The sequence below is a fragment of the Natator depressus genome, chromosome 25, assembly GCF_965152275.1.
Source record: "Natator depressus isolate rNatDep1 chromosome 25, rNatDep2.hap1, whole genome shotgun sequence".
NCBI lineage: Eukaryota > Metazoa > Chordata > Testudines > Cheloniidae > Natator > Natator depressus.
The window spans coordinates 8,818,442-8,843,244 of record NC_134258.1 but is presented as its reverse complement, the minus strand read 5'-3'; the positions used below and the strand labels follow the sequence as shown (position 1 = coordinate 8,843,244).

The 24,803-nt window shown below is 48.8% G+C and overlaps 1 protein-coding gene across 3 annotated transcripts; it reads left to right on the top strand.

The window, feature by feature from the left end:
• Positions 1-450: 450 nt before the first annotated feature.
• Positions 451-24,734, top strand: DPP9 (dipeptidyl peptidase 9). Of its 3 annotated transcripts, none has more exons than XM_074939374.1 (21): positions 451-505; positions 2,435-2,524; positions 6,285-6,538; positions 9,871-9,983; positions 11,100-11,273; positions 11,499-11,667; positions 11,837-11,950; positions 12,211-12,339; positions 12,846-12,907; positions 13,177-13,277; positions 15,222-15,399; positions 16,257-16,422; positions 16,572-16,648; positions 18,310-18,462; positions 18,942-19,077; positions 20,091-20,236; positions 20,668-20,814; positions 20,981-21,133; positions 21,878-22,020; positions 22,711-22,822; positions 23,393-24,734. In XM_074939374.1, exons 2-21 carry the CDS (start codon positions 2,469-2,471, stop codon positions 23,483-23,485), a joined length of 2,676 nt encoding a protein of 891 aa, XP_074795475.1. In that variant the 5' UTR covers positions 451-505; positions 2,435-2,468; the 3' UTR covers positions 23,486-24,734. The 3 variants fall into 3 exon arrangements, with proteins under 3 accessions (XP_074795475.1, XP_074795473.1, XP_074795474.1); XM_074939372.1 differs by having other exon boundaries at positions 16,569-16,648; positions 23,393-24,733; XM_074939373.1 differs by lacking the exon at positions 451-505 and adding an exon at positions 1,167-1,183 and having other exon boundaries at positions 16,569-16,648; positions 23,393-24,733.
• The last annotated feature ends 69 nt before the right edge of the window (positions 24,735-24,803 follow it).

Genomic DNA, 24,803 nt, shown 5'->3' with positions numbered 1-24,803 from the left:
TGCTACTAAAGACTAAACCAACGCCAGTGTGGGAAAGAGGGAGGGCTGGGCAAGAGAGCGCCCAGGCTCCAGGAGGGGGACAGAAGCTTCTTTCTCTGTGTGCCCTCCTCCCATTAGGTTTCGTTCCCTCCCTGGACCCTCAAATTCCCGGTTGAATGGTTCCATCCCCCTTCTGGAATTTTGGCTTCCCCTCCCCACGCGTGCAATGGTTGCTCCCAATCTCCCCTATCCTCGGGAGTGGTTCCTCCCAAGCACTTCTCCCCGGTGAACCTCCCAGGGGCGGGCTGGTTCCTCGCGGGCCTCCCCTCGCCACCCCGCTTCCGCCTCCGGGTCAAAGGTCGCGCCTGAGCAGGCCGCCCCTCCCCCTCCCCCTCCCCCTTCCCCTCCCCGTTTCCGGGGCCGCTGTCTGAGTGTCCAGGACATGGAGCGGGAGTGAAGGAGCCACCACCCCCCCCCCTCCCCGCTGAGGAGCCGCCCCGGCCGGGGGAGGACGCCGAGCCCCGGGGTGAGTTCGGGGGGGGGGACCCCGCTCCCCATCGGGGCTCTGATTCCCCCTCCCCCAGTCTGAGGGGGGGCTGCCCCCCACAAGAGGGGCGGGGTCACTGCCCTCCTCCCGCAGGGCCTGTGGCGTGGGGGGCTCTGCCCCGGGGGAGGGGGTGTCTCTGGCCGGGCCTCTGTCCCCATTGCCCAGGAGCATGGGGAGCCCCCCCAGTGCCTTGTGGGGTGGGGGGGGCTGTCACTGGCTCCCCCTCCCCAGATTTCCCGGGAGGAATGGGGAGCCTCGCCCCTATTGCCCTGGGGGTGGGGGAATGTCACGGCCCCCGAGTCTCTTCGAGGGTGGGGGCGTCTGCTCCCGGGCTGCCTCCTGGGGGTGCGGGTGGAGTGGGGGGGGATGAGGAATACGCTCACTCCTTATTTTCACAGGCAAGCGTCGACTCAGCCTTTTGGCAGATGGGACAGAGGTTACAGTGACAGAGTCCAGCTGCCCTCTTTGCCTGGCATTGCCTTGGCAGCCGGCTCCCTCCTACGGAGAAATAACCGCTCCTCTGGCCTTGCCGGTGACAGGAGCTTGGGCAGGGCTCCTCCGCCTCGCCATTAGTGCCAGTGGCTGTTGGCAGCTGCTTCACGCCAAGCCCCGTTCCTCTCTGTACAAGTTCTTATTGATTTGCCTATTCTGGGGTAGGTAGGTAGGTCTCAGAGCTTCCAGACAACACAGGGAAACATTTAAGGCTGTTGGGCCTGGAGGTGACAGACTCTTTGTGGGGCTGGCAGACGCAGCAGCAGCAGTCCAAGGTCTTGCTGATGAGATTATAATTGCCCATGTCCTCGGCCTCTCTGACAGATTTCTGATTCTTTAGGTCCCATTAGTTTGGGCCATCTTCAGTTGGGATTCATGGGCACTGCTGTGGCTCTTCTGCATAGAATTTGATCCCCTAAGGGATTGTAAAAGGGTATCCCTTGGATCATTATCAAATCCCAGTCCTGATGTGGTTCATACGCACGTCTAAAACTGTCCCCAAAATACTGGATGTTTCTGCCTAGCCCCACTTTGAGCTTTCCTGAGTCAGGGAACATCACTGCCGGGAGCTCTCCCTGATGGAGCGGGCAAGTGAAATAGCCTCCGTACCTAGCCTCCCCTGGTGTACTGTTGGGTGGATAGGAGCTGGCTGTTTGGACAGGCCCAGGGGTCTGTTAGTGAAGGCTGTTAGTGCTGCAGATCGGGGGTGTAGCTACAATCCAAAGGTCTGCTAGGGGATGGGTGATGAGGTGGAGGTCCCATTGTACTTTCAGGATTTTCTTGGCTAGGATTTTGGGTGAGGGAAGAGTTGTGTTAAAGACACATTCCTCCTTATGGTCTTAAGGAGCAATAACATCTTGTAAATACCAGTGACCCTGGCTGTTCTGTCACAGTCATCAGGCTGTTGCTGAGACAGAATTGCCAGCTCTGTAAACAAGTGGGGGTTATATTCTTGATGGAGCTGTGGTGGTGACAGTAGTGGGCCTGCTGACCCTCTCTCTGGCTCTTGGAGGTGCCCCTCTGTTTGGCACCTGCCTGAAATATATGCACCAGGTTTGAGTACTCTAATCTAGGGCCTTACAGAAATCTGGGCATTAAAGATCGAGATCCCTCAGAAGATTTTAACTGGGAATTTTGCAGAATTTTGACTACCTGTATGGGTCACTGCATATACTGAACTTCAGTGCTGAGGAGCTAGGAAATCCACCTCTTAAAACATCTGGGTATTAATATCCCTTGTGGGTTAATTGGGATGGAATTGGACTGCAAAGCAAAGATATCCCCAGAAAACTGCTCAGTAGGCCCCAGGCTGTGTTGGCAACATGATTGATGGAGGGCTCTTTTTATAGTGTTTCATTCCCATGCCAGGGGGAACTGCGGTTACATGAGATCTGTTCTTTCTCTCTCCTCATCTAGTTTCCTGTCTTGCCCAAGGCTCGCTGAGTAGTTAATGCAGAAGATAAAGAGGGTTCGTCTGGAAAACGAGACTGCAGGAAGTTGGAGAAGGTAAATTTCCTGGTCTCTATCAGGGTCTTGGTGGCCTTTGGGACCAAGTGGTCAGAGGGCTACAATCAACATTCTGAATGAGTGATAAACCATCACCTGTTAATTCTGCCCATTACATCCTGTGTCCAACTGTATCCAGAGTGCCTGAAATGCTTGAGGAAAATTACCTCTTTTCTACTGAATTTAGGTTCCAGGCTTTAAAACGTTTTTGTCTGCATTTTTCTACTCTAATGCTCCTTGCTCCCCTACCTTTGCTGTTTCTCTTCAGCCTAACTTTATTAAATTCCCCCACCCCCCTCCCCAAAACCTACAGCCACGTAACCTTGTCAGATGTGGCAGACTAAGCAAGATGGTAAAACAGTATATTTGGACTTCTTCAGATTCTTTTGTGATGTGGTTGAGGAATACTGAATGTAGGATTAAAGGCTGACTGCTCCGTTTCCGCTGAGATCATCTTGGATCTTGGGCCATGTCTATGCTGCAGAGTCTAGAGCAGCATCTCTGGTGCCGTAGCTGTGCCAGTTTAACCCCATTGTGTAGACGCACTCTGCAGCGATGGAAGGGTTTTTTCTGTTGCTGTGGGAAAACCATCTCCCCGAGTGACTGTAGCTAGGTCAACAGAAGCATTCTTCCCTTGACCTAGCTGCATCTACACCAGGGGTTAGGTCTGCATAGCTGTGGTGCTCAGGAGTGTGGATTTTTCTCACCCCTGAGTGCTGTAGCTATGTCAACCTAAATTTTAAGCGTAGACCAGGCCTCAATCACAGTGTGTTCTACAGACAAAATTCATCAGGGAGGGGGATAACCCCAGGATCTTTTGGAGTGCCTTTTTCTACCATCTAATTGTTAGCAGTGGGGTTAGTCACTGTGGAGTAGGTGGTTGCAAGTATGTATAATCTGGGTGTGAATGGACTGTCCTGAATTTAGGTCACTGAAACCTGATCTGGCCTTGAAAGCCCTTCTTGTGAGGAGCAGTGTTGTTTGAATGATCACGTCACTAACCTTGAAGAGGCTTCACCAACTGGATGGGAATTAGCTGTAGGGTGGAATGTATACAGTTGCATGAAAGCTATTTTGTTTTACCAGCTGAGTGGACTTTTAAGATCCAAGCTGCAGTGGGATTTGGGAAGAGAGAGGCGTGTTCCCCAAATCACTGCTCTATCCTTTTTTATATCCTTGTGTTCTCTGTGATATATTTTTGATAGGCAGCAGTTTGCCTTGAAACACAGTATTAGTTGCTTTGAAGGGGAAGGACGTTAGGCTGAATTTAATGCCCCCTGTATGGTCCTGCGTGCACACTGGAGAGACTCAAGACCATTGACGCTCTGCAAAGTCTTGGGAGAAAGTTCCTCAAAGCTTGTTCCAATGTTTCATCACGTTGTCTGCTGTCTCTGCCACTTTGGCTTTACTTGTGCTGCCTGCCGTGGTCTGATTGGAAAGTACTTTTCTTTGTTTAATTTTCAAGCTGTGATTTGTTTTGTTGTTTGGCTTCAGGGTCATAGATATTAGGAGTAGTGGGGGGAGGTTTATTTTGAGAGCCCCTTTCTGTAGCTTCCACATTGTATTCTCTGCACCACTGCGAGACTCAGGAATTGGAAGCTGCCATTATACTCTGTAGCTGTCACTTAATGGAGTCAAGCTGTATTTTAGTTCAGGTTTTCTGGCCTGGTGTACTGTGGTGTGGTCTGCTGGTTATGCAGAGCCCACTCCATTCACTGGGTCTCAGGCAGCAGATTCTGTGTGTGGTTTGGATTGCTACTTGGCTAATCTCAGGTTAGTCTCTCAGAATGAAGTCAGGAAAGTAACAGATTGGAGGAGGAACTGTAAAGACTTTCCTTTTCCCTCTTGGTTAAAGGAAAAGAGGTTTGTGTTTTTGACATCACAAGAGGTATTTATTCATTAAGAGGGAAATCAAGTTGTCATTGTGCTTGAACATTGAAAGGCATAATTCTGTAGTACAGAATACATGTCTAATTGACAGTCAAATGCGATCAAGATGTAGGGAAGGAAACTTTATTCTGAAAAGGCTATTGGAAGGTTGTGGGGAGTCCCCTAGGAGTGCTGAGAGATTTCCTGGCAGAATCATTTGTGAGATAAAGTGGATTGAGATGAAATGATCTAACACTGGTTTATAAATTAACCACCCACCCCCAACTCCCGCCAGAATCAAACTGGGAGAGGGCCTGTGTGGCGCTGAAGCTGCACTTTCAGAGATTTGGTGTATATTTCATGCAAATTAAATACTCAAGTCTGATAGGCACATGGTAGGATGTTCTCCGTTAAGAATGCAGACAAATCTCTTAAGGGGCAAGCTGCATTCACTCATTTAAGAAATGTGACTTTAAAATGGAAGTCTTGGTTAACTCAGGGCTGTTTAGAACAGGGGGGGTCTCTCTCTCTCTCTCTTTTTTTTTTTTTGTAAACTCCTATAGACCTTATTTACTACATTGTTAGATTGCTGCAGCCTCTAAGATGGTGATTCTGTCAAGGTGATGAGACTGCTCTGGTTTCATTTATTTTCCAACACACTGAAATCTTCAGATACCCACGAATAGCTAAATGTCCCAGAGTAGGAGCCTTGACCCCATAAGATGACCATGAAGAAAGATGGTCCAGTGTTTAGGGTGTCAATTCCCTGCTCCAGCACAGGTTTCCCTCAGTGCGTCAATTTCCATTTGTAAAGTAGCACTTGCTAACGGCATTGGCCTACCTCACGTGGTGCTGTGAGGCTAAATGCATGCAAGATTGAGGTGCTCAGATGCCATGTTAATAGGTAGGAATAGGAAATAATAAAGGGACTAGTGCTGTGGTGACTTGAGGGTGCCATTACAGAAATGTCACTTTTTTTAAAGAAGAAAACGAGTCTTGCAAATTAGCTTGCTACTGATTACCTGGGTCTATGCTCCCTGGGCCCCAGTTCCACTGAGAATAAGGTCCCTACTGTGACTTGTGATCCCTTGCCTCATCTGGAATAAGGTTGATCAAGGGTAGTGTATCCTGCTTCATATACAAATGTTGGACTGTGCAGATCCCAGAAGTGACTAATGGCTGGAGGGGCTGGACTGGAAGGTTTTATGACTGTGGGAGTTGGGTTGTGGGTTTTATATAATGTGATACTTTGGAAATCAATGAGGGATTCCTGCTGATTATACAATAAGAGTCCAAGATATGCATTATTCCTGTGCCACTTACCATTAGCCAACTCAGTTGCACTGGTATCTTATTTTGTCATTTGTGCCACTTCACTCCTGGTTGCAGCAGCACTTCAAGTAAGTCAGGTGTCATGCCTTTGCTAAACTTATTTGAGTTGTGTATCTGATCTCTCTGCAGGACAGGAAGGGAACTTTACGCAGGTCAGAAGTTTCTCTATGTGCTCACCCATACATTGATGGTATCTTCCAATCAGGGCCTATCCCATTGCAATGCCTGGAGTTTGTTTCACTTAGGTCAAATGATTAAGCACTTGCTACACCAGATGTTTTCCTGCCCTGACTGATTTAACAGTTGACTTTTTTTCTAGAAGAAGTCCTGCAAATGAGTCTTGGGCTCAGTTAGCATCCTTTATCAAGTTGGGTGTGGGAGATGGAGTATTCCTTTCCATCTGGTACTGTTTGTTTAACTGGTAACCTTTATGAATGTGTCGGTAACTTTAGGATCTGTCCTTAGAAGTTAGCTGAATGCTCGGAGCTCCCTGTGAGCGGATGGAATGTGCCTCATCCAATCCCCCACGTTAATTCATCTCCCGCACCTTCTTTCTCAGTTTCTTGAGCAGTTCCGAGGAGGAAGAGAGGATGACTGCAGTGGATGTGCTGTCAGACAACACTGAAGTGGTTGAGATGGAGGACGTGCCTTCCCAGTTCCTGGTGGAGAAGCATTCGTGGGATGGGCTGCGTGACATTATTCACAGCAGCAGGAAGTATTCAGGCATGATAGTGAACAAGGCGCCCCATGATTTCCAATTTGTCCAGAAAACAGAAGAGTCCAGCCCACATTCTCATCGCCTTTACTATCTGGGTAAGCCTTGAGTCAGCTAGCCACCTTCCTTAGTAGGTCACCTCGATAGTCCCTTGGCAGAGTCAAACCTGTCTCTGTGTCCGCAGGGTAAGCTTTGTTGGCTGGTGTCTTCATTCAGCAGCCCAGTGCCAGAGAGGAAGAGGAAAAGAAAGGATGGTCTTGTGGTTAAAGCACTGGATTGGGACTCGGAAGATATGGGTTCAGTTCCTGGCTTTGGTGTAGGCTTCTTGTATGATCTTGGGCTAGTCACTTAATCTCTCCATGCCTCAGTTCCCCCAATGTTAAATGGAGATAAGCCTGCCTCTCTCCTACCCTTTGTTTAGACTGGACACTCTTCAGGGCAAGGACTATCTGACCACATTTCTCATGTGGACTTGGTTTCGTCAGTTCTCCGATCTATGGAGTATTTCCTCAAAAAAATGGGGATAATCGGTTCTTTAAGCAGGTTGGCTGTCTAGGGACCTGAGGACTCTCCCTGTGGTTCTTGTATCCTTGCAAGCCGAGTGCAGTTCATTGATTGGTTAGGTGATATCAGGTTTTTTTCATAGAGACAGCCCATCAGTCAGCCTTGTTGCTGTTTTCCCCAATAAACTGGAAGAGTCTGACCTCGCTGTGGGTGTTGAGGATAAATCAGTGTTTATAAACGCTTTGACAAGAGGAAAAATAACTAGATAAGTGTTGGGTATTAATGATGTTTCCTAGAGAAATATTCTCTTCCTTACCGGAGACTTGAGAGAAGGCAGATCTTTGTGCTGTACCAGTTTATAGTTATAGGCAGAACCATGATGTAACTAATAAGCAACAGCTAAATACAGTGGCTGGATTTTATAAGGGCTGGATAATTTTATGGTCAGTAATAATTAGTTTTACAGGCTGTGAAAGGGAAATATTTCATGCTCCAGGGCAAAAGCTAATCGTTACAGGGCTCAGTAAAGAACTTTCTCCATGTGTGACACTCCACACAACTGACCATGTTTTCCTGCAGTGGCCCCATTTTCCTTTGAAGCCTTGGATGCTGGATTTGATGAACCAATGGTATGACCCATTCTGGTAACTCTTGTGTGCCTGTGACTGTTACTTATTATAGTCCTCAGTACATTTTCATAGAGAAATTAATGGAACGGGCATCCTGCAAACAAGTAAAACAGATGTGTTAAGAGGGGGGAAAAAGCATCTGGGTCCTTAGAGAGAGAGCATGGACAATAATGGCTCTTCATTAAGTTTGTCCATATGTCAGAGCAGAATAGACCCGTTAGACCCCTTTGGTGCGGGTTTTTTGGCTACCTTTTGTCACTTACACCAGATATTTTAAGTACAGTAGAACCTCAGAGTTATGAACACAAGAGTTACAAACTGACCGGTCAACCACACACCTCATTTGGAACTGGAAGTACGCAATCAGGCAGCAGTAGAGATGGGGATAAAAAAATGCAAATACAGCACAGTACTGTGTTAAACGTTAACTACTTAAAAAAGGGGGGGGGGAGGAGTTTGCATTTTTTTCACTAGTTAAGGAAACTGTTTCTGTACTTGTTTCATTTAAATTAAGATGGTTAAAAATAGTGTTTTTCTTCTGCATAGTAAGGTGTCAAAGTTGTATTAAGTCAATGTTCAGTTGTAAACTTTTGAAAGAACAACCATAACGTTTTGTTCAGAGTTACGAACATTTCATAGTTATGAACAACCTCCGTTCCCGAGGTGTTCGTAACTGAGATTCTACTGTAGTGGGCTTATGAGTCTCATTTGATGTTAGTAATTTTTCTCCATAGTGTCAGGAGTTTCTGATTCATCTTCCTAGCTGAAGTTGTACAGTAGAATGACACAGACAATTCCAGTACCCAGTGTTAAATGATGTATCCATATGTTTGATGTTTAATTTTCATTGCTCCCCAAGAAGATATATGGAACGCAGGAGCAGATTAGATGTTGGCCGACTATTTCAAAGCAGTGTCTAATAATTTGACTTCAAAATGTCTTAACTTCAAGGCATTCCCACAATATTGAGTAAAACCTTCCTACTCTATTACAGCCTCATTAAGCTGGGGTTGAGTTACCCGTTCTATTTGCTCTGTACTGCATTAGGTAGGTATTGTGAAGAATCTGGTTCTGAGTTAAGAGATGTGCCTATTGACGTTTCACCATACCAGTATTTTCCCACGTTTAGCATAAGTATTGCTTTCCAAGCATCAGTGTGGATCTTATTGGAGAGAGTGGAGTCGTCATAGACAATATTAGTGGAGTATGAGAATATGCATAGATGGATCTGGAGGTTCACAGGTTGTTGTGGTCATGGCCTTGAGAATGCATCTGTAGTATTATCTATGTCCCTGACTACATCCTGTTCTGTTTGAACATGTTAGATCTTTCCTGGGCTGTTCCCATAGACTCTGATGTTGTATCATGACAGATGCTGCTTATATTAAACACCACATGCTCAGCAGTTCAGTGTTTCTGCATCTCTGAAGATTGTATGCTCATAAGTTGCTTTGCTTCCGGAGTACAAATATATTTAAATGTTAATTGTTGTAAAGTGAATTTAGTGACAGGTTAACAAGCTTGGAGACTGAAGGCTTCCTTTCCTGCACAGAATAGATGCCACAGGGACAGTAGCATGGCAAGCTTCCCCCACATGGCATCCTGTCAGCGTACTACAGCCTTGATCTAGAGTGTCACCACCAGTAAGGGTGAAAGGAAACATTCATTGTCTTTGGTGCCTCTGCTGAAACTGCCAACATAGTTGCCAGCTGTGTTAGGATTTTGATGTTGGAAATTGGACCGGCACAAATAACTTCATTTGACCAGGCCGCTGAACAGCCAGCAGATAGCAATGCCTTTTGGCCACTGTTAAACAAAGCCACATTTGAACCTGGTCCCTAGGACCTAAAGGTTTATATTCCTGTAACAGGCTGGCTGTGTTTGTTGGAACACTCTTTCCTGTTAGCAGATCTTTCCCAGGTACTGAGGAATGCTAAGAGGGTTCTGCTGACTCAGACACACACAGCTACAGGGGTCAGCTCTCTAGAGTGAGGATCTAGGGTGGCGGCTGAGCAGCCTGTAGAGAGGAACCCTAGGAGCAGCCAAAGCTGGGAGAAGGTTTGAGTAAACTTAGTCCTGTTGAAAAATTTGCATGTTGGTAAAACTAAAGCGTTTGGACCCTATGCAGTGAGTGGACTGTGTAAGAGCAGGTTGAGAAAGTCCTCTCTTAAAAAGCCCCTGAGCCATCTCGGCTTCCTGAATATTTAAGAAAATGGCCTTGTTTATCCGCCTCTCCTGGGTTAGTCCTGGCTGACTTCTCTGAAATTGCCACGATTATTTTGTTTTGTTCCATACAGGGATGCCATATGGCAGCCGGGAGAATTCCCTTCTTTACTCAGAGATTCCCAAAAAGATACGGAAAGAGGCCCTGCTACTCTTGTCATGGAAACAGATGCTGGATCACTTTCAGGTGAGGAGATGCAACATACTCTTTGCTGTGGTGGTGCACAGGGACCCAGGCTGACGGTAGGATGTTGGAGTGGTAGCTGGTATGTTGGGTACCACTCTGTTGGACTGTTGGAGTTCAGTGAAGTGGCATGTAAGGCAGGAACAAGGGGCAGGGGTTGGTGCTGAGGGCATGGTACTGATAGAGTGCTGTGTAGGAAGATGTCTTCCCAGGTAATACGGGAGAGTGGCTGGTGTGCCAGGCATGGGGCTGGCAGTGAGAGCATGGAATAGCAGCTGGCAGGCCAAGGACAGGTTTAACACTGTATCTAAGTCTCCTGTTGCCTGCAGTCATAAACCAGTAAAATAAACTGGTGGGAGAATAGACCAGAGCTCTGGCTGTCTTGGCCAGACTCTCCACACCTGCCCTCCCTCCATTTGCACATTGATTATCATGTTATTTTTGATAACTTCGTGCTTTTATCAAATGTGTGGAATAAGGTTCAGTCTGCTGCCTGCATTAGAATCATAGAAGATCAGGGTTGGAAGGGACCTCAGGAGGTCATCTAGTCCAACCCCCTGCTCAAAGCAGGACCAATCCCCAATTTTTGCCCCATATCCCTAAATGGCTCAAGGATTGAACTCACAAGCCTGGGTTTAGCAGGCCAATGCTCAAACCACTGAGCTATCTGACCCCCCCTATTCTAAACATACATTGCCAATTAGACGCTCATAAACCAGATTGAATTGGATCTTCTCAGAGTCCCCTTGAAACTAACTCAAGATTCCTGGAAGCTGTATATGAGAGGACATGGATAATATCATTAGGTTAATTGGCTGCTCCTAATTTGCATAAAAAAGCAGCAGCTCTTCCTCAGTTTTAAGGTGGAGGTGCCATTCATGGACTACAGGTCCAAGTCTTTGGCTCAGATCTAGATGGGGACATTGCAGTTGGAAGGTCATGGGGGTGTAGCCTTCATGGGCCACGCTTTCACACTAAAGATGGCCATGCTGTCGGACTGCTGGCTGCATTTGGCTAGTGGGTTATAGTCTGGCCACTCATGGATTAGGTGGTCTCATTAATAAAGCATTGCCATTCCTTCAGACCTGCATATTGTTTCTCTCTGTCCTTCGCAACCAGGCAACCCCTCACCATGGGATGTACTCTAGGGAAGAAGAACTCCTGAGGGAACGCAAGCGTCTTGGGGTCTTTGGAATCACTTCCTACGATTTCCACAGCAAGAGTGGCCTCTTTCTTTTCCAGGCCAGCAACAGCCTCTTCCACTGTCGAGATGGGGGCCAGAATGGCTTCATGGTGGGTCCACTAATGGCTTTGTGGGAGCTTTGAGGGATTCTGCAGCTCAGCGTGGTGTTCCCATAGTGAATACCTCTTGAGTTGGACCTTGGCTCTGGTCTGCCATCAAGTCTTGTTTTCTTGGTCTTGGTTCCCTCGTGGGTGGGCTGGATCTATCAAGAAGTTTGTGCCTTTGTTTGAAGCTGAAAGCAGAATAGGGGCACATCCTGTGCCTTATTTCCCCAGGTGTCTCCAATGAAACCCCTGGAGATCAAGACCCAGTGCACGGGACCTCGAATGGATCCCAAGATCTGCCCGGCCGACCCCTCCGTCTTTTCATTCATCAATAACAATGACCTGTGGGTAGCAAATATCGAGACGGGAGAGGAGAGACGGATGACTTATTGCCATAAAGGTAACCAGAACTGCTCCTCCACATCTAGAGGAGAGTCACCTCTTAGAGCAAGAGTCTGACTAGAAGGATTTACTCCTGTTGCTCTTTTTTTTCCCATCTGAGTCCCGTTCCCTTTCTGGATCAGTCTTTCCATTAACTTCAGCTGCTCTCTGCTCTCTGTCCTTTGCAGGTTTATCCAATGTGTTAGATGACCCCAAATCGGCAGGTGTAGCCACATTTGTCATTCAGGAAGAGTTTGATCGGTTCACAGGGTACTGGTGGTGCCCCACAGCCACCCTAGAAGGTCAGTGTTCTGCTTAGCCTTGGAGAGACCAAGCTGCATTTGTAGAATAATTATTGGCCCCTTTAAGGTGCTGAGTTCCAGGTCATTCATTAGGGGCTGTGTGCTGGTAAATATTTGTGTGAATAGTTAGGTGCTGCATGATTCTAAGGGAGATGTGGAAAACCAGTAGGCCCAGTATGTGCTGCTGTGGTAGTCCTGGCAAGTCGACACAGTTGGGGAAACTGCGTGAAGGCAAACAGGCCTACCTTGTTTTGTCCTAGGTTCAGAGGGTTGGAAAACGCTGCGGATCTTGTATGAGGAAGTGGACGAGTCAGAGGTGGAGATAATTCATGTTCCTTCACCTGCCCTGGAGGAGAGAAAAACAGATTCCTATCGGTACCCCAGGACAGGTCAGTGAGGTGCAAGAGTGTGACTAATGCAGCTGCTGCCTCATGCGGGCTGAAGCATCATCATCTGTGCTATTGACTTTGCATTATTATTCTAGATACTTACCAGGATTTAGGAGAAGGTCCATAAATATTCAGGACAGTCTCCAAATCTGTCAGCACAAAGGTCATTGCAGGAAGGACAGCTAAAGTCCAATTTAAGTAAAGGGATTGCTGTTACGAGATGGAGGGTATTCCTTTGTCACACTGCTGAATGCACTTGGAATCCCACCTTCTCCATGCTGGGAATGCTTGCTCATGCATTCATTCGCATGGGTAGTCATACTTCTCCACACATTGCTGGTGTGGAGGTAAGAGCAATTCAGTCTCAGCATTGCCATTCCACAGGTGTATATCCACATACAGCCAGATAGCATCAGGCTCAGATTTTTGTTCCCCTCAAGCATGGGATGCTCAGACCGCTTGCTGTCTGATAATGGTGTTCTCTCTCCTTGCTTCTTCCTCTGCAGGTAGCAAAAATCCCAAGATCTCATTAAAACTGGCAGAGTTTAAAATGGATAGCCAGGGAAAGGTAAGTAGTGATTACTGCAACAGGAGGGTTCTCCCGTCAGCATAGGTAATCCTGACGGGCGGTAGCTAGGTTGACAGAATTCTTCTTCTATTGACCTAGCACTGTCTAAACCAGCTGTTAGTTCGGCTTAGCTACATTTCTCAGGGATATTGGTTTTTCACACCCCTCAGAGACATAGTTAGGCTGATGTAAGTTTTCGTTGTTGACCAGCCCACAGTGTTGGAACATCGTTTTTTTTTTTTTTATACTCTTTTGGTCTCTTGTTGCAGATGGTGTGCGCCCAAGACAAGGAGCTGGTACAGCCTTTTGCCACATTGTTCCCTTCGGTGGAGTACATCGCACGGGCTGGATGGACCAGAGATGGCAAATAGTACGTAGGTTTTTCTACCACACACTACCCCCACCAGTTTACTGAGCTATTACAGCCACTCAGTGAAGAAATTTGCCTCTCATCTTTTGCCATAAAGGCCTGGTTTTAAACGCACAAAAGCCAGAAGTCTTGGCTGCACTTGACTCAGCCCCTGCAATAATATGACCTTATATAGCACATGTGCTAACTGACCAAGTGGAGTACAGAGTGAAGGGCTTGATGTTTTTTAGCTTTTTTGTGGGTTTTAAGCCAGAACCGTAACACTGCCACAGGTGTAAATGACATTGATGTATTAAGTGTGACCCTCCCCTCCCCCAGGGAATTCAATTAAAACTCCATGACTAGGACAGTTAACCCATAGGCACGTGGACAAAACACTCCTGCTAGGAAATGAGGACGTTATAAAGGGTCACATCGTTAAATAGAACAATGATTTGTCCTGCTTCTGTCTGTGACCAGGCCAGATGCATTAGAGGAAGGTGAAAAATTCCCACAATGCACCTAGTCTTTTGTGCATTCTGTATACTGGGAGAACTCATTTGTCTCTGCAGGGGCCTAGCTTACACTTTTGGAATGTTAGTCTCTTAGCTTGCACAGGTATAAAAGTTTTTAATGGTCATAACATCCAGCCCTGAAGGACTGAGTGAATCTGTATTGGGGAACTTCTTGTTGTTTGGCTAGATGGGAAGAGGGTCTTGTGTTAGGGTGTATGTATTTTCTAAGGGGTTCCTGGCAGATTTAGCTACATGATTCCTGACATGCTTTCCTTTGACCGTATATCTTTGGACTATTCTTCTGCTGTACTTGGAAACAGAGACCTTGGAGGTGAAGGTCCCAGCTCAGTGATTTGCTTTTCCAAGTACAAGAAGCACATCATGTTCATTTTTCCCCTTCCCCCATGCAAACCTGGATGATTCTCAGACCTGGTGTGGCTCTTTTTTTCTTAAAGTGTTACAGGACCCCAAAATAGCATTGGGGGGAAGGGGGGTTGGTGGAAATCTTTCCTACTAAAATATATCTTTAATTTTGCTTAAAAAGCTTGCTAAGGTTTTGGCAGGCTTCAGGCCACATCATACTTGTTTTGGCTGTTTATAAATTGTGTTCAAAAGATGTAATTTCTGTGGCTGATCAGTAACTGGAGCATGATGCTGCACTTTTCTTTGGGCCTGTTCTTGATTATTCCACCATGCCCTAGCGCTAGGTTTACCCAGCCTTACATAGGAACCACAAGGCAGCCTTCCACTTCATGATACAGCTGCCATGCACTAGGGCTCATCTAGGTAGGCAGGATTAGTTTATGAAATCAGGTCATGATCAGCAGGGTATCATTCATAGGGGAACCGGCTTCTTCAGGAAGGCTTCATCTTTCCCAGGTTTATAACCCTCCTCTGCTGTGGTCACAGGCCTGAGGGGTGTCCAAACCAGGCAATGATGACCTGCCTCCTCTAGCCAGGAGGACAGCAATAGAGCACCACTCCTGATTAAGCAGCTGTCTTCCTTGAGGGACTCGAAGCTGAGACTGGAGCAACTCCTTCAGTTTGCACTGCTCTTTGGTCTGTTCCTTTCCCCACTCGCATAGCCAGGCAGCAAGGAAGCTGCAGAGTGGTTTAGTTTCTGGTTTTGTTTTAGGAGCTCATGCTAAAACAAGTGGCCCTTGCTACCCAAGGAGAGGGACTGCCCACTGGAAAGTTAAATTCTAAACATGCAGCGCAGCTAAATGAGTTTCTTTGTAAATGGCCATTCTAGTAAATCTGTCTGTCTGTTACCCATGGATGCCTTGGGATACATATTTGTTGGAAAGACTCATACAAATTTGAAAGGGCGGAATGGGGGGGAGCTTAAATCCCTTCCTCGGCAGAGGGAAAGCTAGTGTGTTCTTGGCATCAGAGATCTCTGTTCTGCAATGCTGTCAATTTCACCTTTGCTAACTTCTCTCTTTCCCAGCGCCTGGGCCATGTTCCTAGACAGACCTCAGCAACGGCTCCAGCTAGTCCTCCTGCCTCCAGCACTCTTTATCCCAGTACCAGAAAGTGAGGAGCAGCGCATCGAATTTGCCAAAGCTGTGCCAGAAAACGTCCAGCCATATGTGATCTATGAAGAAGTCACAGATGTGTGGATAAATGTAAGGGCACGGGGCTGTCCCAAATTAGAAACAGGCCTTTGGGTTTTTCCCTTTTCTCTTGAGTGTGGGACATGCATCCAGATTGGCCTATGCTGAAGCAGATTGCCCTAGGAGACTGATAATGTCCATGGCCCATGTCAAATTCTGATTGTTCAAAGGACTGGTAGTGGGATAATAAAGAACTGTCACCTCTGAGTTACTGGTTCAAGCCTAGGTTGGAAAAGACAGTTCATGGCAGTTGAGTGGCCAGAGTGAAGTGAGTTAGTGAGTCTGACTCTTAGTAGACAGCTGTCCACCTTGCAGACATCATTAGCTGTGGTGCTAATTGACTTCTTTGAGGGTTCTGGCAGAGGGGTCAAAGAGTGAAGGGATCTTGAAGAATGAACTATCCTCAGTCCTAGAATTGGTTCCTCAGTCAGGGTTGAGGTAATTGATGGACACAGGACGAGGGGACAGAATTTGCATTCTCTGGGCTATCCTTTTTCTGTGGATAAACAGGACTTCAGTCCGTGGGGCTGTCAGTCTGACGCATCTTGGTTTTACAAAATTCCGCGGAGGCGGGGAGGGTTTTGCTGGACACAGCCATTCAAAAGGCTGCGTGGGCTCACTTGTGTCCTGGTCTGTGGGGTCAGATGGAAAGGCTGACGTGCCTGGTTTTTTGAGCACACAGGGCTTTCCTTCGGTGAGACCGGTAAGTGAGGATCGGGCTTTCCCCACCATCTGTCATTCTGATTTCCCATGAAATTGCATGGGTTAGCGTTGGCTCCCTAAGCTGTGCGTTGGCTGTGTTGTTCCAGCTTCGATTAGCGTAGAGGCTGCCTGGCTCATGGTGCTTTTGTCCATCTCTCGTCTGCTAGGTTCACGATATCTTTTATCCTTTTGCCCAACTGGAGGGTGAGGAAGAAGAGCTCTGCTTCATCCGAGCTAATGAATGCAAGACCGGCTTCTGTCACTTGTACAGAGTCACAGCCATCCTAAAGCAGAGCAGCTGCAACTGGACTCAACCATATGTCCTTAGCGAAGGTGAGAGCAAATCCCTTCCCAACTCAAAGGAATATTCCTTCTCCTTTCTGCCTCACCCTCCTCAGGAGGGCATTTCTGAAGGTACTCGGCTCTTATGCTCTGTCGGTGGGGATCTAGGTCTCATCCTTGCACTCCCTCTTTTCTAGAAGACTTCAAATGTCCTATCAAAGAGGAAGTTGCCCTGACCAGTGGGGAATGGGAGGTGCTGGCGAGGCATGGATCCAAGGTACCGGTTATCTTTATTTTCTCTTACAGTGCTCTGCTTCTGTACTCACTACCCACAATCCTGGCACGTACCTTGTGCTACAGGCTCTTGGGACCAGCTACAACCATTTAAGCTTCATTTTGTTTCTAGTTTGCTTTTTTATTGCTGCCTTTGCTTCCCCCAGGAGCACTGTAGCCGGGTGCACAGAAAGCTGATTGCCTTTAATCAGGTCTCTTATTGCTTCTTCTGGGAAACCACGTGGGTCAGGCCATAAAAAGGAGTAGAGTCTGAGGTTCAATAGCCACAAAAAGACATTCTGTGCAAATCCATCGTGGGGCTGGATTGCAGCATTTTAACCCCAAAAGGCATTTGGGAATCGGGAACGTTACCTGGTGCTTGGAATTATCTGCTTCCATCTAGCTGATCCCTCTGCAGAGCGTTGCGAGAAACAGGCTGGGGAATTTAGTGTGATGGGGGTAGAGTGGGGTGCAGAGGAGGGAACTGTGTATCTACAGAATAGCCAGATAGGTGTTTTATTAGCCTGTTACTGACTTATGGAAGGCCCAGTTCCTTTCTGCTTTAAGAATGAGGTGGCCCTCAGCCTAATCGCTCTGACCCAGTCGGTTTCAACTGAAATAACGAGCCTGTTTGCTCAGCCCCAATTAACTTGGATTTTCACTCACTTCACACTCTTGAGGGCATGCAGCTACTCTCAGCAGCTTTTCCCCACTCTGGAATTAATCTTATGTCCCTCACAGAGAGGATCCCTGTGGGATGTGCTGTTTGTTTTGGCCACAGTATTGTTCTGCACACACAATGGCTGAAATTGTACTGGCATCAATTATTTCAATGCATTTGTTGCTCTGCAGGGTTCTATCCCTGTCGTCTTGGCTAATGTAGATGGATTCCCCCCCCCCCCCCCCCCGAGAGCCATGCTGGCCAAACTCTGCTGCAGACCCCAGCTAGGCTGGGCTAGGAATAGCATTCAGGATTCACAAACCTCAAGTTCCACGTGAAGTTTCTAAAACAGGCCGGCTAGCTATTGTGGATGGAGCTAAGCTCTGCTAGAACTGTGTAAAAGCCATATTCTAGTCTAGCGTAAATGCAGCGTGACCTCATCCAGGCTGGCTGGCCAGATTGTTTTAGAAACTGCTTGATCTGGAACTATGATTAAACAGAGACATGGAGTTGAATTGGGTTTGGGACTCAGTCATGGGGTAGTGGCTATTCCGCCCCCCGGCAAGGAGTGTAGAGCATGAATGTATAGCGTGATTGTTAGAAATGTTTTAGGTCCATGTTGGTCAGGGAAGCAATGCTGGAACACTGGGTAGATGCATCTGTGCTTAAACATAAATTCAGTCATAATGAACAGAGCCAAAATATCCTTTTTCCTGGCTTTGTTCCTTAGCACATAGGCACAGTGAGGCTTCCCCTGGACAGCTGGCTGGCTGCCTCCTCCGGTACAAAGGACTGGGCGTTATCCTGTCCTCTAGAAGCACTGTGTATGTTCTGTAACTTACCAGATGAACAGACCTTGTGCACTAACCATTAATACCACAAGCACCCTGTACCGCTGTGATGTTTTTGATTTAAGCTGACTTTGCCTGGTGACAGATCATTGCAGTGGGGCAGGAGCAGTCAGCTGTTCTCCTTTGACACTGAGCCCTCTGTTCTCTTGGCAGATCTGGGTGAATGAGGAGACGAAGCTGGTGTACTTCCAAGGCACGAAGGACACCCCATTGGAGCACCACCTCTATGTGGTCAATTACGAGTCCCCAGGCGAGATTGTACGGCTCACCACACTGGGCTTCTCTCACAGCTGCTCTATGAGCCAGGTCTGTTTGCCCCATCCATAGGATACCATGTAGGCTCCCTATCTTCTGGCTAATATGAGTCCTAGCTCGTAATGATCCATGAGGCCTCCCTTAGATGCCATGGCTGCTTGTGACTGCTCTGCTGGACTCTGAGAGCCCTGATGGGAGTGATCCAGTGCCTACCATGATCTGCTGATGGGACTCCATAGATGCCATCATGGGAAGTAGAGGTCCATGCTGGTGCTCCTTTGGAAGGCTTCTTGATGGACTTACTCCTCTGGAGCAGTAGTGTGATGTTAATAGGCCCCAGAGAGAGGAGTCCTGTCTGGCTCATGTGGCAGGATGGCGACTGAGCCATGGAGGCATGGGAGGGTTGGGGTGGGGGGGAAATGAACATTGGCTGGTTCTCAAGGCACTGATAAGGATACAGATCCGCATTGAAGTGGCCTGAGGGAATAACCATCTTTGCTTCACCCCCATCAACTGTTTCTTGCTTGTAGAACTTCGACATGTTCATCAGCCACTACAGCAGCGTCAGCACCCCGCCCTGCGTGCACGTCTACAAACTGAACGGCTCCGATGACGACCCACTCCACAAACTCCCCAAGTTCTGGGCCAGCATGATGGAGGCAGCCAGTAAGTCTTCCCCAATCCCCTCTGGGCTAGGCCATCTAGCCAGGAGCGCCTCACTGATACCAGTAGCCGACTGTGATGGAAGGGGGGAGATAAAGACCATCAGATGGCAAATGACCTGGCTAATTTCCACCCTGCCATGGTGAAGTTGTGAAATCCTTGGGGAGGGATCTCTTCAGTGCATTGCTTGGCACAGCCTGGGCATGGCTGGGGGCCGGAGGGCCCTAATGCTATACAATGGTGCGTCACGCTCCTTGCAGGGTGCAGGTTAATGGCTGCCTGTTTTAGTGGGGGTTCTTTACTGCGATGGTCTGCAGAGGGGGATCCACTAACTGCTTCATCCAAGGAATGTGTGTAGCTGCTGGTTCCTCCTTTTGGTGCCCATAAAGAATTATTTTCAGCTCACAGCAGCTGTTGCACCCTGCTGGGAAGGCTTTCTCCCTCCACCCCATCCTCCTCTTCCCCTTACAGGGTCACACTGGAGTTAGTGGGCTGTGCATGGTACAGGGGGCTCGGTGCCCAACTTGGTGGGGTTTGTAATGGGTTGTCCCTGTGCGGCAGGTGGTCAGTTCCCACATGCAGGTGGACAGGGCCATGTATCTTATGAGAAAGCGGCAAAGAGTCCTGTGGCACCTTGTAGACTAAGACGTATTGGAGCATGAGCTTTAGTGGGTGAATACCCACTTCGTCAGATGCATCCGATGAAGTGGGTATTCACTCACGAAAGCTCATGCTCCAATACGTCTTAGTCTATAAGGTGCCACAGGACTCTGCCACTTTTACAGATCCAGACTAACACGGCTACCCCTCTGAAACTATTTTATGAGAGGGGCTCTTGTAAAAGAGGTTTTGCTAAGATCTGGGACATTCTGCCCCACCTGAAAAGGAAGGTGGGGAGGGACCCCTGGTCTGAGGCACGTTGGGCAAAGGTTGAACTCAGTTGGTTTGGGCTGGGGAGGATGATGAAAGCATGTTGTCCTTAACCTGGTAGCTAGCTTCTGAACTGTTTCCCTCAGGCTGTCCTGCAGATTACATCCCCCCCGAAATCTTTCACTTCCATACCCAGTCAGATGTAGAGCTCTACGGGATGGTCTACAAACCTCATAACGTCCAGCCTGGAAAGAAGCACCCCACGGTGCTGTTCATCTATGGAGGCCCTCAGGTAACGACCCAGCCACGGCCAGGACCAACAGCTGACCTTGGCTGTCCTCCGTGAGCCTGGTGGTGCCATCCAGGACAGAGCTCTTGGTAGCTCAGCTCTGCATAGGGGGGTAACCCTCTGAGTGATTGGAATTGGACAGCTTTGCTTGGAGTATTGTAAACCCCTTTCAGTGAACTGCAGATGGCTTCTCCCATTTAATCCATAACCACATAACTTCCCAAATTAATGGCTTTTGCCAATCCGGCAAGCTTGGTTGCCCAGCTCAGAACCTGATGGAATCTGGGAATGGCCAAGACTAGCTTTCTGCTAGTACAGAGCCCAGCCACACTCAGTTGCTACTGTTGGTGGCCTCTAGTGGGGTGCGTAGGGCTGAAAGGCTAAAGATTTCACTTCGGGACTTTCCATGTGGCTTGTCCTTTCTCCTGCTCTAGGTGCAGTTAGTGAATAACTCCTTCAAAGGTATTAAGTACCTACGGCTCAACACGCTAGCGTCTCTAGGCTATGCTGTGGTGGTGATTGATGGAAGGGGCTCTTGCCAGCGAGGACTCAAATTCGAAGGGGCCCTTAAAAACCAGATGGTAATACCCTGTTTTACGGTGTCTCCTTCCGCTTCCTTCCCTCTTCCCGGCTTGTCGAGCAGCCTGACTGTGTGTGTGTGTGTTTCCCTCCCTGCCTTGTTCAGTGTCTCTTCAGTTACAAGGGAGGAGACAAACTGACTTACACCTTCCCGTTACCCCCTCCTAGGGTCAGGTGGAGATAGAGGACCAGGTGGAAGGTTTACATTACGTAGCAGAAAAATACGGGTTCATCGACCTGAGTCGGGTAGCCATACATGGCTGGTCTTACGGGGGCTTCCTCTCCCTCATGGGCCTTATCTGTAAGCCCCATGTATTCAAGGTGAGTCTGGCTAGGGTCAGGTGTCCTTCTCTAAGTCCCTGCTGTGTCTGGGAGGAATAATACCGGGCAGGGAGGACTAGGGCTCTGCACCTGTCAGTGGCCTTTACTCTTTGCTGCCCTTGGTGGCTTGTGGACCCAGACTGTAGTGAAGGGTGAAAAGTTCCCTCCCCTCAGCCTGCTGCTAGCATGCCAGAGCTCCTCCCCAGAATCAGGCAGGTCAGCATGCGTCACACTTACCCTCTAGGTTCGGACCAGGCATGGTGTGTGGGGACTCAGGCAAGTGGGGTTTAGGCACCGTGCAGAGGGAGACACTACAGTGTTCTGAGCCAGAAGACATATAGGTTAAAGGATTATTTGTTCGTTCATGGCACCGAAGAGCCCCAGTCCTGGGCCAGGACCCCATTGTGCCAGGTGCTGTACAAAGACAGTCCCTGCCCCAAAGAGGTTTAATGACTCTGCATCCCCCAGCGACAGGCTGTAGCATAGCTTCCCATGAGACTATTACTGCCAGTACTGCGGTAGTGATTTTAAGTCTTGAATGGGAAGGAAAATAACAAATGGGGGGGAAAAAGTTCACCAACTATCTAGACCTCTAAGTCTCTGACTCCCTGGTTGTGGGATACTCTGGTGCAAATGACCAGGGTTGGCAGGGGAGAATCACCATGTGCAGAAACAGATGGGCTTCCCCCCCAAAAAAATGTCCTAAAAAAGGAAAAATGAACCCCCCCCATACCTGTTTGGCAGGTTGCTATAGCAGGTGCCCCTGTCACTGTTTGGATGGCGTACGATACTGGATACACCGAGCGGTACATGGATGTCCCAGAGAACAACCAGCCAGGTTATGAGGCCGGCTCTGTGGCGCTGCATGTAGAAAAACTCCCCAATGAGTGAGTACCGTGGGGTTGGACGCTTATAATTGGAAATCCACCCTCTGGGCACTTGTACTGTGAGGAGTGGTAGAGAATCTGTAATGCTTTCTGGTGCGTGGGGGGGTGTTGACGTTATTAAAAAGCTCACAGGAATAGCCCTTCCTGGTTTTTTGGTTGTGCCTTGGGTTCTCCTCCCTGGTTCCTGAAACTCAGCTCAGCCAGCACGGGCCAGTGTACAGCATATCGGGTTGCTGGTCACCAGTTAGCACCAGTGGGATCCAAGTCTAGGGAGAAGAGCCCTGGCCAGAGCAGGGCACATCTGGTTGCTGCCAGTCACCTTCCAGCTGGGCTGGCCTGAACTGCTTCACTTGGAAGGAAGATCAAGGTGCAGGAAGGTGATGACCAGGAAGTCTAGCTAGAGGGGCTGGTTGGGGAAGAGTCTCTTCAGCTTGGAGAACATCTGTCTGGAGGGCCCTGAAGGTTTGTTTGGGTGGTTCCAGGCCCCATTTAGCCTTATTTCCGCTCAGCTCATCACTGCCTTCTGCAGCGAGCCAGAGTGGCATTGTGCTCACCCACCCTCCTCTTCCCCTGCCTGGGAAGAGGCAGGGCTCCAAGCCTGTGGCACTGCACCATGCCAAGTGGGGTAGTGCTGGCTAGCATCTCACCGCTCAGGGCTCCGCTCTGATTCTCGTCCCATCCCATCTCCAGGCCAAACCGCTTGCTGATCCTCCATGGGTTTCTGGATGAAAATGTGCACTTTTTTCACACCAACTTCCTGGTCTCCCAGCTAATCCGGGCTGGAAAGCCTTACCAGCTGCAGGTAGGAGGGACTGGAGTGAGGTGGGAAGGTCTCTTTAGCCTGGAGGCAGTGGAAAACTTTCTCCCCCCCCGCTCCCCCCAATCCCTCCAAGGGGAAATATGAGTGGACGGTGGATGCTCCTGCACCTGGAGAAGCAGAGTTCTCTCCTATGACTTCCTGTGGTAAGGACTGGCTTGTTGGCAGCTGACTGCACAGGCCTGGCCAGTAGGTGGCACTGTCGCTACTTGATCCGCTGCGTGTTCCAATACTGAGGAGTAGTTTGGAATCTGGACTCTCACCCTCTTGGCTGGTGTTCGTCCTCCTTCCCCTGCACTCTGTGGCTGGGAATCTCCTTTCCCCTGGTGGCCTCTGACCTCGGGCAGTAGATACTGCTGCTGCTGCCACTGAGTGGGCTTCTCAGGCCTTTGGCTTGCAGTTAGCCTGCCACCGTAATGGAGTGCCGGGGTCGCTGTCTCTCCAAACCGCCATTTGCTCCCCTAAAATGGACTCCGCCTTCTGAACTGAGAGGCAAGCTAATGGGAGGGAATGACTTATTCCTAGTTAACGGCCATCCCTTTTGCTTCTGCGCAGATCTACCCCAATGAGAGACACAGTATTCGGTGCCCAGAGTCCGGAGAGCATTATGAAATCACACTGCTGCACTTTCTACAAGAATACCTCTGAGCGCATAGGCCTCTGCAAACTGTTGGACACTGACAGCTCAACTCTGCCTCCTGCCGCTGCCCCCCCCAACCCCGAAAGCCGCCTCATCCAGTGCACAAATCACTGCGTGCCCACCCCCAACCGGGGGTGCTGCCTCCAGTGAGGGGGAGGGTGGAAGTCACCCCTCCTGTTTCCTCTGGATGGTGCCACCTTCCTTCACTTTCCAAGCTGGAGCTCTGCCCTGCTCAGCTGCTCACCTCTCTGGCCTGGCTGTTAATGCTTTTTTTTGCTGCTACTCCCTCTACGCTGGGAAATCAGTGGACTGTCTCCAGAGGCTGAGGTCTGCCTCTCTCCTTTTTCCTTCCACTGCACCTCCACGCATCTGCCTGTGCTGGAGATGGATGAGCCGAATCAGCAAGCTGCCTTAAGCCAGGAGGGAGAGGATGATCCACTGCTGCATCCTGTGGGGTTTGATCACTGCTGCTGCTTCCTGGCCGTACATGACGAGCATCTGAGCCCTGGGATCTGAGAAGAGCTCCGGAGAAGCATGCAACACTAATCTCTCTCTCTCTCTTTTTTTTTTTTTTTTTTTAAATTAATTTTGCAGAGCAGATTGGGGGAAGCAGCTGGGGTTGGTGACAGTTAGCCTCTTTGGGCACCTTTCTCCGATCGCCGCTCATGGGCAGAATCGTGCCAGCAGGGAGCATGGCAGCTGCAGCATCTGGCTACAACCAGAGCAGCACTCGCCTGTACAGAAACCGCAGCTGCAGCATCTGGATTTTGCCACACACGATGGATATTTATGCAACTACTTACCCCCCCCGTCGCCTTCCCTCCCCTCTACCCTTCTTCGTGCTGTGTCCCGACCCTGCCTTTCTCTCCTCACCCGTGCCCTGAGCTTTCAGACATGCACTGAAATTGGCTGTGCTTCAGTTCTCTGCGGGTCAGTGACTGTTTCCCTCGCGCATCTATTTGGTGAACACTCTCTTCTGGTTTTTATTTTCCTACTCAACAGGAACTGCAGTTCCAGGGAGGGTGGGGTCTAGCAATTGCACCTCAGGGGAGCACCCACCCCCCAAGCCAAGGGTTCTGCCAGGGGCAAAGGAAAACAAAAAGAAACCCACCCTAATGAACCACATCAACTTGCCCTCGAGTATTTTAAGTGCGTATTATGAAAAGAAAATATTTTTATGGATTCTTATTCTTTTATAATTATGAGTGTACGATGTAGCGACTCATTAAAATATTGGAAGCAGACCCAGTAGTGCTCTCAGTGGTCCTCAAACTGCCCAGGAACCCTGGGGAGGGAGGCAGTGGCCGAAGCGGCTGGTGTGGGGAG

Excerpts from the sequence above, each read along its gene's own strand:
- DPP9 (XM_074939372.1), top strand. The coding sequence starts at position 2,469 with ATGCAGAAGATAAAGAGGGTTCGTCTGGAAAACGAGACTGCAGGAAGT. Across the intron at positions 6,539-9,870 it reads TCATCGCCTTTACTATCTGG|GGATGCCATATGGCAGCCGG; the intron begins GTAAGCCTTGAG and ends TGTTCCATACAG. Across the intron at positions 20,815-20,980 it reads GGGCCCTTAAAAACCAGATG|GGTCAGGTGGAGATAGAGGA; the intron begins GTAATACCCTGT and ends ACCCCCTCCTAG.